Source organism: Pinus tabuliformis, chromosome X (assembly GCF_031772625.1).
Source record: "Pinus tabuliformis cultivar Carrire ecotype Pingquan chromosome X, CPIR1, whole genome shotgun sequence".
Lineage (NCBI taxonomy): Eukaryota > Viridiplantae > Streptophyta > Pinopsida > Pinales > Pinaceae > Pinus > Pinus tabuliformis.
Window position 1 is genome coordinate 1308552327 of NC_142308.1, and position 19765 is coordinate 1308572091.

The following is a 19765-nucleotide window of genomic DNA, read 5'->3' on the forward strand; positions in this document are numbered from 1 at the left end:
TCCTTCTATGAGATGTAAGGTTGTTTGCTTGTAGGAAGTTTGTCAAACTGTCTTAAGGTGGCTAAGCTGTTTCTAGGGTTCTACTGCGTCTAGTCTTGTTCTGAGGGTTTGAAGGGAGTTATACAGATAAGAAGGTATGCGGATTCCTTCCTAAGCAGGTATTGTAAGGATTCAAGGTCTAGTGTTTCATTCCAAAGATCTAGCTTCCTCAGTCCTTCTAAGCTAATGTCTCAGACCATCTTCAGATTGTCTCTGTCCTTCTTCGGAATGTTGGTTTGCTTCTTGAAGGATACTAGAGCCTATGGTGTAAGCAGCTTACGTATTATTCATATATTATGATAGCTTGTTTCTCTGTATTGGTTACTAGTAATCACAATGCATAACCTTATGGACAGTGTTCACATAATCTACATGCCTTAATTACGATAAGCTCTTGTTCCTGTATTAGTATAGCTTGATTACAGTGATATCATAACTCTTACATATTACTGATATAAGCTCAATGTAAGGATATGGAATATGAAGCGTATAGTCTAATCACTTACACGGTATCAATTGATGTACCATATATAATTGACTAAGCTTAAACTCCATATTAGTAGAAGTTGTAATACATTTATACCTATAACTATTTCGCACATATGGCTCCGATTCCCATTGAATTGATTACAATGAGTACTCTTATTCAAGCATTGTGTTAGCTTCTCACTTCCATGGGACTAATCTGATGAATACCGATATAGTGCTTGCAGTAGTTTGGGTTAGGTTCCTAAAGACTATCTCCCATGTTTGCCTATGCCATTCAATTTTGTCTATCACATGCATTTTGTTCATTTCCTTGGAACAATACTTAGCTCAATTATTTTAGAACTATATATGACTACATATTTGATTATATTAAAATCAGATTTGTTGGATTTATTTACTTATTTATAGTTGAGAATTTATTTGCAGCTCTGTGTCTTATTATCTCAGTGTTTCAGGTTTTCTTCAACAAATTTAAATAATAATTACTTCAAAAATGAAGAAAATGACTTCAAAGAGTCCAGTAGTTCCAATTGTAACTCTTTATGATCTTTGTGGAGTACATATGTTGTGTAGGCTTTAAGTTTAGTTCAGTTTTGGTTTTGAGCTATTGTTGTGTATTAACTTCTTTCTGTATTCAATAGAAGATGGATGTGTTTGAGAGTTAGGATATTTTACAGAAGTATGTGCTTGTAGGTAAGCTTACTTAGATCTAGGTTATTCTTTCAAAGTTGAAAAACTGCTTACAGTGGCCTGCTTTCTATGATACTTGTTGACTGCAATGAATAATTAGATCTAAAGCATATTGCTACGGTGACTGCATAAATACCATAAGACAATAATAATAAGCCCAAGACCACTGCACATTGACCATAAGAGACTAATAAAGTCATATGTTTTTTTGTTGGTGACTTTCCAAGTGTTTATCTAAGGTCTGGTATATGTTTTCTGATATCTGAAATATGCTTTTTGAGATCTGGTGTACTTGTTTTAGTAAGAAGAAATCAATTTGCTAAGGTTTAATATCCATAAGAAATCACTTATCAGTGTTGGGAGCATCATTTTGAAGCTAATGGTGAAGTATTAAGTGATTTATTTTGTGAAATATAGTTCATCTTTGCAGTGGAAAAAGATGCCCCAAGACATAATATGAATTGACATAACAATTTCAAAAGGGGAATAAGTATCTAAGTTATCATTGTAGCGTCTTTTGTGGACTGATATCATTTGTGCTTAACTCGCAAATAAAACTGCTTTACAACCAACCAAGCTGCTGTTGGCTTTTCAATGTAGTGAATGCATAGCACCATAATGTTGTTAGTGTTTCAAAGCAATAAAACAACCTAGGTTGTAAGCCAGAATGTTTTTGTGACAAGAAAAAGACACAATCCATCCAAAATCCACATCATAATGTGGTTACAAACAAAAACATATGACACCCCTATTCTTTATGGCCCTGAGAATCTTTAGTGCCAAAACTCCCCGAGTTACCTTCTTGAGCCAAGTAGGTTGGCCTACCTGTCAAGGGTTGATTAGGAAATGGTTGATTGCTGCCATATGATTGACTCCAATTTGCAGCTTCCAACCATGGAGGTATTGAGTACCCATACCTCACATTTGCACTACTGGTCCCTGCATTAAGTGGAGGTGTGTAATGAGCATACATAGAATTGGCACCAACTCTGGTAGGAATAAGGAAAGTGGGTAAACCCTCAGTGGTATAGTGAGGCACTTGAATGTTTATGAGATCTTGGAATAATGGTGTATTATATGCAATGGAGTCCAATGATTTTGAAATAATTTTGGTTTCATTAGCTATTCTTGTATCATTGTCAACCATATTGATCATCCCTTGTTCCTTTTCAAGCATTTGTTGTGCCTTTCATTTTTCCTTTTCCTGTCTTGCCATTTGCTTTTGTTGGTCCTTAATTTGCCTTGCTTTATCTCTTTCAATCTTTTCATCTGCTCGATGTTGTGCTGCAACAATCCTTGCTGCCTTCTTCTCCTTGACTAGATCCTTCTTTTTCTGTTTTAATTCTTGCATTTCAAATTTCTTTTTTTCAGACTCAACTAACAGGTTTATATAGTCCTCTGAGGTGAGTAACTGTGAGCTTCGGCCCAGACGAAGACTACCTGGTGCACCTTGCTTTTTTTTCATTGATACTCTCTATACTGGTAGCTTTAGGAATCGTCCAAGTGTCTTCTCCACCCCTCCCACCTGCATGTCATTGCTTGGTACTTCCCTTCCAGTTTCTGTTGGAACTGATTGAACTATATCATTATCTTCATTTGATGCCTCATTATGTCCTTCATCTTCTTCCATTGATATATTGTCCACAAAAAAATGAACAATTTCACTGTTCAATTCTGCTGGTTGTGAGGGCATGTTCATGCTTTCTTCATTGGTTGCTGAGACACTATGTGCATTCATATTGATCATTGCTTCTGCTAGCCATGAAGGTGGGGTTACTTGGCTTGGCAATGTCAATTGGTCATTGTCAACTGCATGTTCAGCAATAACATTAATAATATCAACAACAGGAATTTCATGTTCTTGAGTTGGTGGAACAATCTCCATGTTACTGCGAATTTGTTCATTGTTATATTGTGTTTCACATACAGTTTCATCATCTTCAGCATATAAGTGTCCTTGAGACAAGGAAATCATATTACCAGCTGCAATAACATCATCTTGGTCATCTACTTCTTGCACTTCAACACCTGTTTGGGCATTCCCTTCTTCCTGACCATCCACATGAAACGCTTGGCTACAACCAGTATCATGCATGAGAGCATCATAGTTCAGTGGCCAGATTCCTGTCCTCCTAAAGCCAGCCTTGATATTTGATGGTGTCAAAGCCCTTTTAAAAGCTTTACTTGCAAGCTCTGCTAGCTCAAACCTTTTCACCTCAACCCCTGGATTCTTTGCCATCCATGCAGCACGCTCCGACCTGAAATAGTTCTTGAAAGGGCCAAACACACTAACATCAAGGGGTTGCAGTCTATGAGTGGTATGAGCTGGCAATGTCAATAGGTCGATGCCTAAATTGTTTGCTTCCTCAATTGTTTGTACAGCCATGTGGCTCCCATGGCCATCTAATATCAAAAGGTGTCTGTTATTAGGCGAGACGCCACCTGGTACCAATGCAGCAAAGTGAAAAAGCCAACTTAGAAACAGTTCTTTAGTCATCCATGCATGGGGATGTGCAGCCATGCATGCACCTGGTTCGCAGTTCTGTATATAGTTTTTCAGTTGATTTTTACCTTTGAATAGATAAAATCCTGGGATTGAAGTACCAATTGCATTAACACAACATAAAATAGTTATCCACTCCCTGCTCTTGGGCAAAATCTTTGGCACATTTCGGCTCCCTCTCTTGGAAATTACCCGCATGCCACAATTCCTCCCTGCCTGTAAACCTGTTTCATCACAGTTCCATATATGGTCTGCTCCATAAGAATGTTTATCATAAGCACTAGAAAGTGTGTCATAGAATTTTTGCACAACTGCAGGGCGCAAATTTAATGCTCTGTCTCTGTCAAGGCCCTCAGCAGTACGCAATACAAGTTCTGGATGCCTTTTTTTAAACCCAAACCACCATGATTTACCAGGAAACCCATCTTTGAATGGGTTTGGCCTCCCTTGACAGATTTGAGCAACTGTTGATTTGAGTTGTATCAACTCTAGCCCATGTCCCAGTTGGGCCATCTCTTTACACCACTCAACCACCTCGGCCTCCTCATCCTCAGTGATAACTGTAAGAGGCCCTCTACGTTTTGTATGAGTCAGTCCATTTATCCAATAATGTATTGATGAGGGAGGAATACCATGTTTTTTTGCAGATGCCTGAACTGAGTATCCATTAAACTCTATGTCGTCAATTGCAACTAACATTTGTTCTTTTGTCCATCCTCTTATAGCACTGATTTTTTTAGTTGAGCTTGCCCCTTGGACTGTTGTTGATGGTGGTTCTGTGGCTGATGGTGTGTTAACATCAGCAGCTGTCACATGGTCATCTTCAACAATGTTCCCTGGTGCATTGCTGGCATCGACATCAGCTGGCCTGTCATCATCAGACGATGTGCATCGGAGCTGCGCACCCCTTGTCACTCTCCTGCCACTTCTCCTTGTACGAGCAGAGTAACTTCCTTTTGCCATAGATGCAACAACCTATAAAATTATTGCATGCATTTAGACATTAGAATATATGTTAAATTATGCTTTATTACTTCTGCAAAAATTATCCCTATGAAGCTGATGATCGAATAATTCCTGTAAGCTAACCTTCAATTCCTGTAAGGTAAGCAACAAATAAGGTCAACAAATAAGGTCAAAAGAGTTGAAATTATTGCTTCAGTGCTTAGTATTTTATTGGTGTTTACCATGCTTACTGGAAATTTGGATTCAGTGCCCTGTTTTGATTGTTTCCTTTACAGTTACTCTGTCTCTTCTTTCAATTAATTTGTCCTTAGGCTTTTTGAAACAAATGGCTTGCATCTCCTCATATTACTTCACCGATAGTTCACTAAAATCCTATTTAGTTTGTTCCATGTGCTTGTTGCATGAGCAAAAATAAGCGCGACCTTTGTAAAATGTGACTGAACTTAAAATTCGGCTGAGAGGTCTCACTTTTCATTATATTTTGATATATTTGTGAAATTTTCTCTCATAATCATGTAAGTTCACGGGTTTCTTCAGTATCTGTTTTTCCTGGTATACCACTTAAGCGCGACCATTGTAAAATGTAACTGAACTTAAAATTTGGCTGAGAGGTCTCACTTTTCATTATATTTTGATATATTTGTGAAATTTTCTCTCATAATTATGTAAGTTCACGGGATTTCTTCAGTATCTGTTTTTTTCTGGTATACCACTTTTGTTGCAGTTCCAAAATCTTTGCAATTCTAATATATATTCATAACATGACCAAGTGTGAAATAATAATTCTTACGCCAGGAGAACTTAAACTAGTATTTCTGAAATTGGCACCTTTAAAGTTTTGAGTTTTGCAGCTATGGCTTAATAGCGAGCTGGATTACTAATGTAGCCCAAGTATTTTTAAACTTAAAAACACCTGTTTTATTAAGCAGACTTAAAATCTAATAGCATCTTGTCCTCTTATTTGATTTGTTGTCTTTCTGAGCAAGATGTTTGATAACTTACTGCACTAATTTGTTTGTAATCCTAGAAAAAATGATCTATTTTAGAAGTCTGAAAGTTGAGCTTACTGTACAGTGTATTGTTTCATATTGCTTTTGTTAAGTTGGTCCAATCAACATGGACACAGTGGGGCTTTCGTTGCGCTTACTGTACAGTGTATTGTTTCATATTGCTTTTGTTAAGTTGGTCCAATCAACATGGACACAGCAGGGCTTTCGTTGCGGAGACCCTACCGTGTATAAAGGGTTATCGGGAACGACAACAGGATGAGAAACGATGTTTAGAAGTTTCCCATTGAAGAAACTAGGAGAAACGATGTTTAGATGTTTAGAAGTTTCCCATTGTATTCAATAGGTTAACTGTATAAGCTAGAACACATACATAAACTCTGTATAAAAAAGGTTAATTGTAACTGTATAGGTTAACTGTCACCACCCTATGGACAGAACTGTAATGTAAGAAATCTGATAAATGAATGGACAGAACTGTAATGTAAGAAATCTGATAAATGAAAACAATGAAAACAGAACTGTAATGTAAGAAAAATCTGATAAATGAAAACAGAACTGTAAGAAGAATGAGTTGTAATTCATATAACTAACTTGAATATATTGGCCACTGTTTTGTGATGTTGTCTTCAAGTTTGCTGAATAGTTTGAAAGCATAAGATGCAACTTCAACAGTGGGTGGACTTGTTTTATAGTTTTGGGGACTTGATTTTAATTGGTGGACATGGATGCACATGGATTGCAATGGCTTCATTTTGAATGTGTGGTATGGATTTAATTTGCTGTGATCTAATGGTTGGGAATTGTTTATTTGTTGATCCATGTGCTTTGATTTGTTTTAATGAGAAATAGAATGAGTTGGGTGTCATTTATTGCAGTTATTGGGTCTGGGTGTCATTTATTGAACAAAGTGGATTTAATTGTTATTGGGTTGGGTGTCATTTATTGAACAAATTGGATTTAATTGTTATTGGGTTGGGTGTCATTTATTGAACATAGGGTGCTTAGTTGTTGAACAACACAGCAGTATGGCTGACATACATTCCTTTTGTTATGTGCAGGTAGGCATATTTATTTGGGATGCAAAGTTGGAGTTCTCATGAGTGGGGGTTGAAGTGACTGTTGTTTTGTACTTCTGGAATAGACTAGTTTGGAAGCCTTTATGGCTCTAGCTGTTTTCTACTTGGGTCAATATGTTTTGCAATATTAAGTAGTAAAATACTATTTATGGACAGTTGTGGGCCCAGTCAATGTATGGGTGATTTTTGGACATAATTTAAAACTTATTTATACATAATGCTATTTATTTCTGTTTAAAATTTGGTTTCAAAAATCTTAATCACTGGTGGTTTGGTGGGACCAGTATTATATCAACTACTGGTCCCTGCACAAGAATAGGAATCCCTCCCCTACACACTTCATCTCCAAAAAAAAATCAGCTTTTCAATAATTAAAAAAAAAAAACGATTGATTTTAAATTGTGAAGAAAACTGCCCGAACTTAGATTCAGCCTAGTAAAAAAAAACGTGTAACGTATATATACTTCAAAGGGTAAGTTTCTAACTAATATGTTATATTTATAATAATGATAAATGAAATTTTAAAAAAGTTTTTTTTTTTTCCTAAATCAAGTTTGTGTTAAATTTGATAAAAATATTTTAAACTCATGATAATTATAGTAAAATTTGAATATATATTAAAAAAATTAACAACACTAAATTTATTTATTTATTTAAAAATACATTTTAAATAACAAAATTATAATATCATCTAAAATTACACCATTAAATTTATTTATATATTTAAAATAACAAAATTATAATATCATCCAAAATTACACCACTACCAGATTTCCAAAACTAAATTAAAAATAAGCTCATGGTATGAGAGTAAAAGATCAATGGAACCCTGTCTAAGTTTCCATTTTCCATATAAAATGAGACAGTATTGTAAACCACAGCACATAATAGCAAAGAGAAAGACGCCTTTCGTATTGCTAGTCCAAGTTAGTTCAGAATGTTTTAAAGAATGACTAATAATGGAAGCGGCTTGCCTTCAGAGACTTTAACCAGTTCTAAGGGCCAGCTTCACTAAAGGGCTTTCACCATCCGCCCTCACGATTTGAAACACATCTCTGCTCACTATCACCATCCACCCTCTCGATTTGAAACACACCCCTGGTCAATGAACGGTGCCCTTGTTACACTACATACCCAGCGGCAGGTTCTGGAAAGAAGGTGGGCATCTAATAAGTGTAGACTCTGGGTACTCAATAAGACCAAATTTCCCCGAGGAAAATAGAAAGTTTGATGGAACTTGCTCTTCTTTCAGAGGCATTTGATTGTAATAACACAAGTAGGCTCAAAATGTGAAGTTCTTTACAGCGAAAAGAGACGGTTGCTGCGAGTGCTGCCAGATTTCCTCTGTCACTGAATTCTACACATAACGGTGAACATGCCCAAAACCGATGCGAACAGAGCCTATAGGGATGTTTCATTGTTCTGAAGACAAATCACAAAAACAGTTGTCATAAAGCAAAAGGAACGACACTGAAATATTTTAGTCTCTTTCAAATTTCTACTACCTATACCTGTCAATGCCGAGGAAGTCGGAATACAGAACTATACTCTGCGTGATACAAATGATCAAACAGGCTGATCAATGATTCGATTTTCATAACCAGCTTTATGATATTATACCACCTGGACACATACTTGTAAAATATGCTGTTTAAATTAAAAACTAGCAGATGACTGCTTCACAAAGATTAATGGTTTGACTGTGGGAGTCACTTCTGGAGGTGGACAGAGCCTGATGAATCAAATCTTTTCTTAAGATTTTGCCCGTGGGGGACTTGGGAATTGAATTGACAAATGCTACTCGACGTATCTTCTTGTATGGTGAAACCTGCACTCAACCATAGCAGATATTTTCTCTTGGAAATTAACATCTTCAACAAAAGAAAACAAAGTTTAGGTTGAGACAGAGTAAGGAAACATATAGAAACTCAAGTGCTCCATTTACATGTTTTGCAACAAAATTTATGACATCCTCTTCGCAGAAATTGCTGTTTGACTTCTTCACAACAAATGCCATCGGTATTTGACCTGCTTCATGATCAGGATACCTACCACACACACCCCAGAAGGAAGAGAGTTTCATGCTTAAATAAATAGCATGTCTGCAAGAATCTTTGGCTTAATTTGAAAACGAAAAAGGACATCAGCTAATGTTTCAAAGGTCGTCTGGGCTACCAGCCCAAGTGTTCAATTCTAACTAAAACTTGAAAAATATTTGCTAGCTAAACAAGTGGTAAATCTAGCTGCATATAGACATTTGAAAGCATATCAGATCAACAAGTGGGAACTTGGGAAGTATATCAGATCAAGAAGTAGTAAATGGCACTCACGGAATAACAGCAGCATCAGTAATATCTAGGTTCGAGAGGAGCAACTCCTCTAATTCCGCTGGAGCAACCTGACAAAATATAAGTCTTCTCTGAGAAGATCAATATTTTGGGTTTGCATTTACTATAAAAAAGGTCCTTGAAATGCTATGTACCTGAAATACTTTGTACTTGATCAACTCCTTTATTCTGTCCACAACAAAAAGGAAGCCTTCCTCACCGATGTAACATAGATCCCCAGTTTTCAGCCATCCTTCCGAGTCTAAAGTTAACTCAGTAGCTTCAACATTACCAAAATATCCTGCATGGAGAAGCTGAAACCTTCATATATTGTTTTTGGGAAAAATTAATCTACGGAAGAGACTGTTATGACATCATATTTAAGCTGTGATTTGGGAGCTATCATAGTGCCTTCATGCACCACTTTGTGGAAGCATAGATTCATTGACTGGAGAATACCCTTCCTGTTTGAAAGATAATTGTTGTGGCTACAAAACATATGCTCTTAAAACTTTACAATAGCATAAGGTGTGCACTTCTGGGTATACAAACTTTCTGAGTGCACTTAAATAGAAATGTTCGAGATTCTTTAAGGCGAATTTTAGCTTGGGGTACAGCATGTTTACTATGCACCCATTGTCTCATTGTGCATGGGGAGTTCAGCACTTGCTGCTTATGGTTTTTTTATCATCCTCACTTAACTGTTTAAGATTTTTCTCATATGATCGAGGTGATTGTTAGGATATTCCGACACATAGGATATAGTTAAGTTCAACTTGGTCTAGTTTAGAGTTAGGTATAGAGTTAGGTAAAGTGTGTTTCTTTACCGTTGTACATATTGTAACTTACAATCCGACGGTCACGATATGTAGTGATCCGACGGTTCACTCTCACCTCGGTATTATCGACACTTGATCCGTGGCTTGACACCCGATTGGTCCATGAGTTCTATTTAAAGCGCATGGAGGGTCATTGTTCGGGTGATTCGTGCATGAGAGAAGCTTATGTAAATTTTCATTCTTTGATTAATAAATTGTCTGTACCCACGTTGGGACAGGCCGTGGACTGTTTCCCTCCTTGCACTCTGAGGGTTTTAACCACGTCAAAAATACTGGTGTATTGATTTGAGATCTGGTTGTGAGCGGTGTCCTCTTGGTATTCTTTCTGAGGAACTTACCCTGTAAATTCCTTCATGGTATCAGAGCTATTTGAGGGCCGCGTCCGTTGGTGATCCAAATCTGAAGCCGGTAGAACTGCATGCGGCTGTCGTTTCCTAGATCTGCTGTTTCTGACTGCTTTCGGGCCGAGAGGACTGCTCTGTTGCGTTCGGAGCATCTGTTTCAGTGAGGAACCCCTTTCGTTTCACGCGAAAAGGTTTCCGGTAGCCCTAGCTGCGTCATTTTTCAGATCGGGAGGTATACAGTGTTTTTTTTGCAGTTTACTGTCATTTTCTCTCTGCTTATTTCGGTTTCGGTTTATTTAGCCTTTTTTTTTTCCGGATCTATACCTTTCATTTCTGCGTATGCTCTTTGCCCTGCGACTCTGTGCGATCTGGGCAAATCAGAAACAGAAAGAAAGGATTTTTCTCATGCGTATGCTCTTTTCCCTGCACCTTAGTGTGATCTCGGAAAATCAGAAACATTGAGAAAAATATTTAGTTTTTCGGCTAAAAGCTAACTTTGAGATTTTTTTTTTTAAAATTTCTAGTTTTTTGGCTAAAGCTAACTTCGAGCCGTAAGGTTCGTTTTTCTTTGGATATTCGTGTTGGGTTTTGTGTTTTGTGTTTTGTAGGGGAAAAGAGTCTTCCCAAGGCAAGCACGCAAATCGAGGCCCCCCCCCCCCCCCCCCCCCTCTCTCTCTCTCTCTCTCTCTCTCTCTCAAATATTTTGTATAGATCAATTGGTTCAAAGACCTTTTAAGAGAGTAGAGGTCTTGGGTTCAAGTCTCCATTTTGTGGGGGCGGATTTTTTCATTCCCGCACATTCGCGCACTTTGCCGGCAACGTCAACAATTTTTTTTCAAAAAGCCATAACTTCTTCATCCGGAAGCCTTTTTCAGAGCCGTTTTTTTTAAAAACCGCCTATTTTTTCGAGATCTATCCATTGGACCACTTACTTTCAGCATCTTCAGCTTCAGTTGTTTTTCAAAAAATGGAAAGTCCATGCCAAGTCATTCTTGACAGCACTAACTACTTCCAATGGGTAGCCTACATGGGAGATTTACTTAGAAGTAAAGGTCTCTTCAGAATAGCCACAGACCAAGAGAAGAAACCCAAAGATGAAGACAAGGCCGAAAAATGGGAAAATCGACAAGATCAAGCACGTGGTTTGATAGGAATGTCTATTTCTCCTGATCTTAGATTCCACATTGCAGAAATTGAAACTCCTCATGAAGCATTAGAAAAACTTGCTAAAGTTTTGGGATTAAAAATGAAATTAGAGCCCATCAACTTGAGAATGAGTTGCTTACTTTGGATCCTAATAATTTTTCTTGCATTGAAGATTTCTTGTCCAAATTCAAGACCCTTAGATATCTCTTGGAAGGTGTTAAAGTTAAGAAAGAAGATGGTAACCTTATTTATTCCATCCTTACTAAGTTGGGACCAGCCTACTCTGTATTTGTTTCCACTTTCCATTCTACCAGGGAAGCTTTCATTTGTCAAGGCAAAGACTACAAGCCCCTTCCTTTGACTCCTTTTGTGATTCCTTAATAAGAGAACAAGAAAAACTCTTACACCTTGGTCTTCTTAATCTTGGAAACTCTTCCTCGAAAGCGTTAGCCGCCCAGCAGCAACCAAATTCAAAGAATCCTAAGAAGTCTTATCCTCAAAGGAATGGTCCTAAACCAACTCAGCCTCAAGATGAAAGATCATTTCAGCAATATGACAAGACCAATAAAAACAAATGGAAGAAGACTGACAGACATTGTAACTTTTGTAATCGAGATGGCCACTTAGAATCTAAATGCTTTAAGAAGATGGAAGCCTTGGAAGCCGCAATGAAGAAACATAACATCCATCTGGAGCCTACTTCAACTTCAACTTCCGGAACGGCATTTTCTGCATGTCATCGTCAATCATCTCAGTCTGGTTATGCATTAAATGTATCTTCTTCTTCTTCTCATTCTCATGAGTGGCTCATTGATTCTGGAGCCTCTTGTCACATGGCCAAAAACCAAGCCATGTTTTCTTCTTTAAATGATTGTAACACCAAAAATATATATGTTGGTGATGATAGATCTCTTAATGTTGTAGGGACTGGAACTGTTCATCTAGACAATGGTCAGTTCAATGATGTATTATGTGTTCCAAACTTATCCTGCAACCTTCTATCTGTCTATCAGATAACTCATTCAGGTGAAGGTAAAATTGTTGAATTTTCACCTCATGATGTTGTAATCAAGGATCTAAAAGATCCTAAACAGATTCTAGCTACTGGTCTTGCTGATGATTCCAAAAGGTTGTATAAGTTTCACAACTTTGGGTCATCCCATCTTCCCTCAGTATTTGTTGCTCATAATGATGAAGTGAGCAAACTTTGGCATGAGCGGTATGGTCACTTAAACTATCGCTCCCTTCAGCATCTATGTAAAGAAAACATGGTGACAGGTCTTCCTATGGTATCTTGCAAAGATGGTGTTTGTTCCGGATGTGTACTCGGAAAACATCATCGGGACAGTTTTGACAAACGTGCCTCTTGGCACGCCTCAGCCCCTTTACAGCTTGTGCACAGTGATTTATGTGGTCCTCTTCCTGTTGCTTCATTCTCTGGCTGCAAGTACTTCTTAACTTTCATTGATGATTTCTCCAGACGCACTTGGGTATACTTCTTAAAACTCAAGAGCGAAGTATTTGCCACCTTTTTGGCCTTCAAAGCATTCGTTGAAAAACAATCTGGACATCAAATTCTTAAGCTAAGAACTGATAATGGTGGAGAATATGTTAAAAATGCATTCATCAACTTTTGCACCGAAAATGGAATTCAAATGCAACATACTGTTCCATACACTCCACAACAAAATGGTGTAGCTGAAAGGAAAAATCGCACCTTAAAGGAAATGGCTAATTGTATGCTGCAATCTAAAGGACTCAGTCTTAGTTTTTGGGCCGAAGCAATTAATTGTGCAAATTATATAATCAATCGCACTCCTACTAAGGTTCTAGAGAATATCACTCCAGAAGAAGCTTGGAGTTCCATTAAACCAGATGTAAGTCACTTTCGTGTGTTTGGAAGTGAAGCATGGGCCCATATTCCAGATGAAAAGCATAAAGCTTTAGAACCTAAGAGTGAGAAATGTACTTTTGTTGGATATTCTGAAGATGTAAAAGGTTATAGACTTATTCCATTTAAGTCCAAAAATGTTATCATTAGAAGAGATGTAAAATTTGATGAAAATAAATCGGCCTGCGAGCCTAGTCCGGCGGATGTGCCACCTCTTCCTATCTCTTCTATCTTTGAAAACATTTCTTCTTCTGATGATGAAAGCGAGGATGATAATCCTCCCCCACCTTCTCAGGATCCTCAACTTCCAAGATGGGTCCGTGCTACTCGGGATGCAGCAGGTGATCTTGCCGGTGATCCTACAGATCAGCGACGTACACGTTCTCAGTTTGAAAGAGCCTCTTCTTTACTGGCTCAAGCTCCAGTAAATCATGATCCTGACACTTTTGCAGAAGCTTCAGGCCATCCACATTGGGAAGCAGCTATGAATGAAGAATATCATTCATTGATGACAAATGATACATGGGATCTTGTTCCTCTACCAAAGGGACGCAAACTTGTTAGATGCAAATGGGTTTACAGAACCAAGTATGGACCAGATGGGAAAGTTGATAAACATAAAGCTCGTCTAGTTGCTAAGGGCTTTTCACAGGTTGAAGGCATTGACTACACTGAAACCTTCTCCCCTGTTGCCAAAATGAACTCTATCCGCCTTGTTCTTTCCCTTGCTGCCTCTTTAAAATGGGAAGTCCATCAGATGGATGTTAAATCTGCCTTCTTGCATGGGGACTTGCAGGAAGAAATCTATATGGAACAACCCATTGGCTTCATACAAACAGACTCCAGCCTTGTGTGTCGACTTAAGAAATCCCTTTATGGTCTCAAGCAAGCTCCTCGGGCTTGGTATGCCAAAATGGATAGCTTTCTTTTAGAATCTGGCTTTTCTAGGTGTCATTCTGACAATACTGTCTACACCAAGAAAGTGGGCAACTCTCTTATCATCCTTGTTCTTTATGTTGATGATCTTATCCTTACTGGTAGTGATCCCAACCTTATAAACCATGTGAAGTCTATCCTTAAAAAGAAATTTGAAATGACAGACTTAGGACACTTACACTATTTTCTCGGTCTTCAAGTCTTGCAATCCAAGGAGGGTATTTCCCTTTCCCAGTCCAAGTATGCTTGTGATATTCTTCGTCATTTTCACATGGAAGACTGTAAGCCAGCCCCTTCTCCCTTTCAGTCTGGAGTCAAACTTTCAGTCTCTTGTACTTCTCCTGAAGTTGATGCTACCTTATACCGTCAACTTGTAGGAAAACTCTTGTATTTAACCCATACTCGTCCTGATCTTTCCTTTGCTGTTGGCCTTGTTGCTCGTTTTATGCAAAACCCCCGTGAAAGTCATTGGAAAGCAGCCAAAAGAATACTTCGTTATGTTCGAGGTACAGTACAGTTTGGGATTCATTACAGTGCCAAAGCAGCTCCTCTGTTAGTTGGTTTCACTGATTCTGATTGGGCTGGTGACCCTGATGATCGGAAGTCTACTGCCGGTTATGTCTTCACTCTTGGTTCAGGACCTATTACATGGGCTTGTAAGAAACAGGCTGCCATTTCTCTTTCGTCAGCAGAAGCAGAGTATCGTGGTGCCGTGGAAGCTAGTAAGGAAGCCTTGTGGCTTCGTCAGATCCTATCAGAGTTTGGCTTTGAGCAGCAGCATCCAACCACACTTTGGTGTGATAATCAAAGTGCCATTCAGCTATGCAAAGATCCAGTCCAGCATCAGCGCAGCAAACACATCGAACTACACATGCACTTCATCAGAAAGCTCATTCATGACCATGTTCTTGAAGTGCAATATTGTCCAACAGATGATCAGGTTGCAGACATCTTCACAAAGGCTCTCACAGAGGCGAAGTTCACTAAACTTCGATATATGCTTGGAGTTCAGGAAGTTGTCACTAAGGGGGGATAGGCTCTAGTGCCTCCTTCCTTCTCCTATTGTGTCATATTTGTAAATCCTTCAATCCTATCCCAAGTTGTTCTTAAGGGGGGATGTTAGGATATTCCGACACATAGGATATAGTTAAGTTCAACTTGGTCTAGTTTAGAGTTAGGTATAGAGTTAGGTAAAGTGTGTTTCTTTACCGTTGTACATATTGTAACTTACAATCCGACGGTCACGATATGTAGTGATCCGACGGTTCACTCTCACCTCGGTATTATCGACACTTGATCCGTGGCTTGACACCCGATTGGTCCATGAGTTCTATTTAAAGCGCATGGAGGGTCATTGTTCGGGTGATCCGTGCATGAGAGAAGCTTATGTAAATTTTCATTCTTTGATTAATAAATTGTCTGTACCCACGTTGGGACAGGCCGTGGACTGTTTCCCTCCTTGCACTCTGAGGGTTTTAACCACGTCAAAAATACTGGTGTATTGATTTGAGATCTGGTTGTGAGCGGTGTCCTCTTGGTATTCTTTCTGAGGAACTTACCCTGTAAATTCCTTCAGTGATCAAGGTGACCAGGGCATTATCCAAATCACTCTCTTAAAAAAATTGGAAAACATACTCAAAATCAACAAGGTCTGCAAATTTGTCAAATATTTGCAGAAAGTAGTCTCCAATGGAAACTGAAATGATGGCTAGAGAGTACCTTTCATGATTGTAGGTCCCCGCAACCAGAGCTCCCCTTTGTGGTTGGGAGGCATAGCTTTGCCAGTAGTTGTGTCCACCACTTTAGCTTCCACATGAGCTGCAAGCAAGCCCGCTGTTCCATAATGTCTGTTTTCTTCATCGGTTATAGTCGAGGATACTGTCCCGTTAGACTCTGTCAATCCATAACCCTACATAATAATAACTTCCTTCAATTAGCCTTCTGCTCAAAACAGAAAGACATTCATATCGCTAAACATGGAATACAGTAAGTTTTGATCTTTCGTCATTTGGGGTAATTCGAAAGTTCTAACAAAATCAAGCCTGTTATGTCTTTCGGAGCTGGGAGACAGTTTTGCTGGGACTATGAACAAGAAAAACATAAATAATAAACAGAGGTGTGCCTTATAAGTGAGGCTTAGGTTTTCTTCAAGATATCTGAAGCGCTATTAATAAACCTTTATATCATTTAACCATGGGAGACTGACTTAAACATGAGATGATAAAAACTCTATAAACAGGGCAGATGTTGAAGTGGACGACTGAAAGTCTTATGTGATAAACAGGGAGTTACAATTTCAGCCCTGCTCAAAAGCAACTGAAAATCAAATTGATAAGAGGAAATTTGCGAATTAGGCCTGAATACGACCTGTTTAATTTGAACAGTTGGAAATCGAGCAGCGAAGTTGTCGATGATGTCTTTGCCAATTGGTGCTCCACCGCAGCCGATCGTGTGAAGCGAAGTCAAATCGTAATTGGCAACAATAGGAGACTTATTTAAAGCGACCAAAATAGGCGGAGCAGCAGGCAGGGACTTCACTCTGTACTTCTGTATGGCCGAAAGCATTTCAGCCAAATCGAATTTGGGCAGGACCACAATGGTACTCCCAGCTGCAATGCAAGAAAGTGTACAGAAAAATCCGAAAACATGAAACAGCGGGATGATGCATAAACATATCTTCTCCCCTCCCTCCATCTCGTCCCGTCTGCTCAGAGCTCCAGATATCATGGCAATGAGATTTCTATGGGTGGAGATGACTCCCTTGCTTTTGCCCGTTGTACCCGACGAGTAGAGAAGCGTCGCAGTGTCTTCCTGTTTGATGTCCACTGCAGGGAGGCCGCTAATGTCAGACTGCAAGAGGAGGTTTAAAGTAGAAATACAGCCCCTGCCCGATCCTTCCTCTGTGTTTCCCTCTATGAGAATGACAGGCGATTGCGTTGCACGGACATTCTTGATCAGATTTGCTGGTGTGAAGATAATTACGGGTTTGGAATCCTCAACCTGCCTTGAAATCTCTGCCTCTGTGCTGAGCGGATTGGCGGTTGTGAGGATTGCTCCGATGGAGAGGATGGCGAGGTAAATACATGGAAGGGCAATGGAATTGGGGGAAATCACCAGCACCACGTCGCCTTTTCGAACCCCGAGGCCATGCAATCCGGCAGCGAGGGCTCTCACATTGTGGCGGAGGGCGGGATAAGAGAGCGATATGCCACTAGAGGCGTCGATGAAGGCGACCTGCTGCATATCGTGGTGATGATGGGAAAAAATGTAAGTGGTAACGTCCAAGTGTTGAGTGGGTGGAGGAAGATCGATGGGAGCTCTTTTGCTGTAGTAAATTCCACTCTCCCTGCAATAACCGCTCTTTGGATCCATAATCGGCCGTTCCTGCTACGCTGCCGTTGATGAGCGTGTAAGAGGATTTGCAATTTTGCACTGGACAGCGGAGATGCTATGTAACTGATGTCTGTATTCAATTTTCAATTGGGTGAGGTTGTGGAATTCGCATGTGCTTTCTCGACATACTAAATAAATGCAGAGTAGTCTTGTAATTAATAAAATTATTAATGACATGAATTTCTCTTGATAAATTCGGTTTTCCCAAGTTTTAGATACACAACAAACCAGAGGATTCGCTTCTACTGACTCCACAAAATGCTGACATGCTACATTCTCGAGTCATCGAAGCGTTGCTGTCAAGTAAGTTAGCCTGTCAGGTAAAGCGTTGCTCTCAGGTAAGTTAGCAAGTAGGTCAGATAATTGTTGTTCTCCACAAAATGATGGCATTTTACGTTCTCAAGTCATCGAAGTGTTGCTGTCAAATAAGTTAACCAGTTGGGTAAAGCGTTGCTCTCGAGTAAGTTAGCAAGTAGGTCAGGTAATTGTCGTTCTCCCGTAAGTTTTTGTCCAACTTAAGAAATGGCCCCAGTTATCAACCGTATAAGTTAACCAGTTAGATTATAAAGCGTTGCTCTCAACCAACTCCCATCACTAATTCAGAGCTCTGAAGTTTTAGTTAGATTATAGTGTTGATCTCAACGAAGTCTCATCATTAATTCAATTTTAGCTAGATTATAAAATTAGATTATCACTAATTCCGAGCTCTAAAGTTTTAGTTAGATTATCACTAATTCCGAGCTCTGAAGCTTTAGTTAGATTATAAAGTGTTGCTCTCAACCAAGTCTCATCACTAGTTCAATTTTAGCTAAGATTATAAAGTGTTTGCTCGCAACCAAGTCTCATTACTCTGAAGTTTTAGGATTTGAATCGCTCTTAACCAAATCTCATCACTAATTTTGTATTTTAAAATTTTAATATTTACAATCGATTTACAAAATTTTAATATTTAGAAATTTACAAATAATCCTACTAAAATTACTTTTAACCAAATCTCATATTCTTAATATTTACAATCGATTTACAAATAATGTTACTCATATTACTCTCAAATAAAATTTTATTCGATTTAAAAAATCGCAATTAAAGCATTCTGGCGAGTGTTTTTGCTTAATTATATAAGTTTGACCACAACTTCGGAACTTGTTATCCAATAAGTTAAAGAAGCAAGTTTTAAGTTAGTGAACAAGTAGGTCAACTAATGGTTGTTCTCAAGTCAATTGGTAAATTTTATTATAATTATTAGTGAACAAAGAGGTCAACTAAATGTTGTTATAAGTTTGTTATAAGTCAATCGTAAATTTTATTATTTATTATAATTATTTGTATATTGGTGGTTATTTATTTAATATTGTTATAGATGGCTTATATATATATATGTATAATTGAAAAAATATATAGGGAGAGATATTGGTATATGAATATTTTTATTTTGGATTGCAAAAACGTCACGTAGTCATGTTTTGTTGTCATATGATACGGGTTTGCTACATACGTCTATTTGTCCACCGTACCTAGTCACTGGTTCAGCAGGTTTGTGGAGCGTTAGGGTTAGTTTAGGGTATAGTTTCAAAGGCTTGTCTTTGACGTTGTGCATTTTTGTTCGGGTCTCGTTGTTGTTTGTTTACGCTGTCGAGTATTTGCACGACGCCATTGTAATGGTGGTCATAGCCATAATCGTCCTCGGCGCTACGGATAGTGGGTTATGGGGCAGTTCTTATGGTTGTTTGAGAGGTTTTTCGGTTGTTATCAATCATTTTGTCTTGTTTATTGGGCTAGTTTTTCTTCCCCACCTAGTGTATTGGGTTGGGTATTCGTCTGCATTCGTCCTTGTGGCAAATTTAGCTCAACTTTGTGTTGGATATGGTCATTTCGTGCTCCAAAGGATTTTTCCAGGGATATGCATAATTTTCTGAGCTTTTTGGTTGAATTTCGCTTTTTTTCTGCAGGTTTAGGGATGTCTAACAATGTGTGATCGATGTCTTGCAGGTTGCTATGCGATTTGCAGTTTGAGCTACAGTTCTTAGAGCATCTAGGGTTCCTGTGGCAGGATGGCATGGAGGAAGCCGACGAAATGACAATTGGAAGGTAGGACACTGTCCTGCCAACCTATCTA

General features: G+C 38.7%; 1 protein-coding gene across 2 annotated transcripts; it reads right to left on the reverse strand.

Annotated features, from left to right (window-relative positions):
- Positions 1 to 7563: 7563 nt before the first annotated feature.
- LOC149144889 (putative CoA ligase CCL5) lies at positions 7564 to 17834 on the reverse strand. Of its 2 annotated transcripts, XR_016264273.1 has the most exons (7): positions 16624 to 17834; positions 15976 to 16165; positions 9256 to 9401; positions 9104 to 9171; positions 8719 to 8821; positions 8285 to 8601; positions 7564 to 8195 (listed from the first exon to the last, which is right to left on the reverse strand). XR_016264273.1 is itself a non-coding variant. In XM_089447692.1 (6 exons), exons 1-6 carry the CDS (start codon positions 17626 to 17628, stop codon positions 8437 to 8439), a joined length of 1677 nt encoding a protein of 558 aa, XP_089303818.1. In that variant the 5' UTR covers positions 17629 to 17834; the 3' UTR covers positions 7564 to 8436. The 2 variants fall into 2 exon arrangements, 1 of the variants encoding a protein (XP_089303818.1); XM_089447692.1 differs by having other exon boundaries at positions 7564 to 8601.
- Positions 17835 to 19765: the final 1931 nt, after the last annotated feature.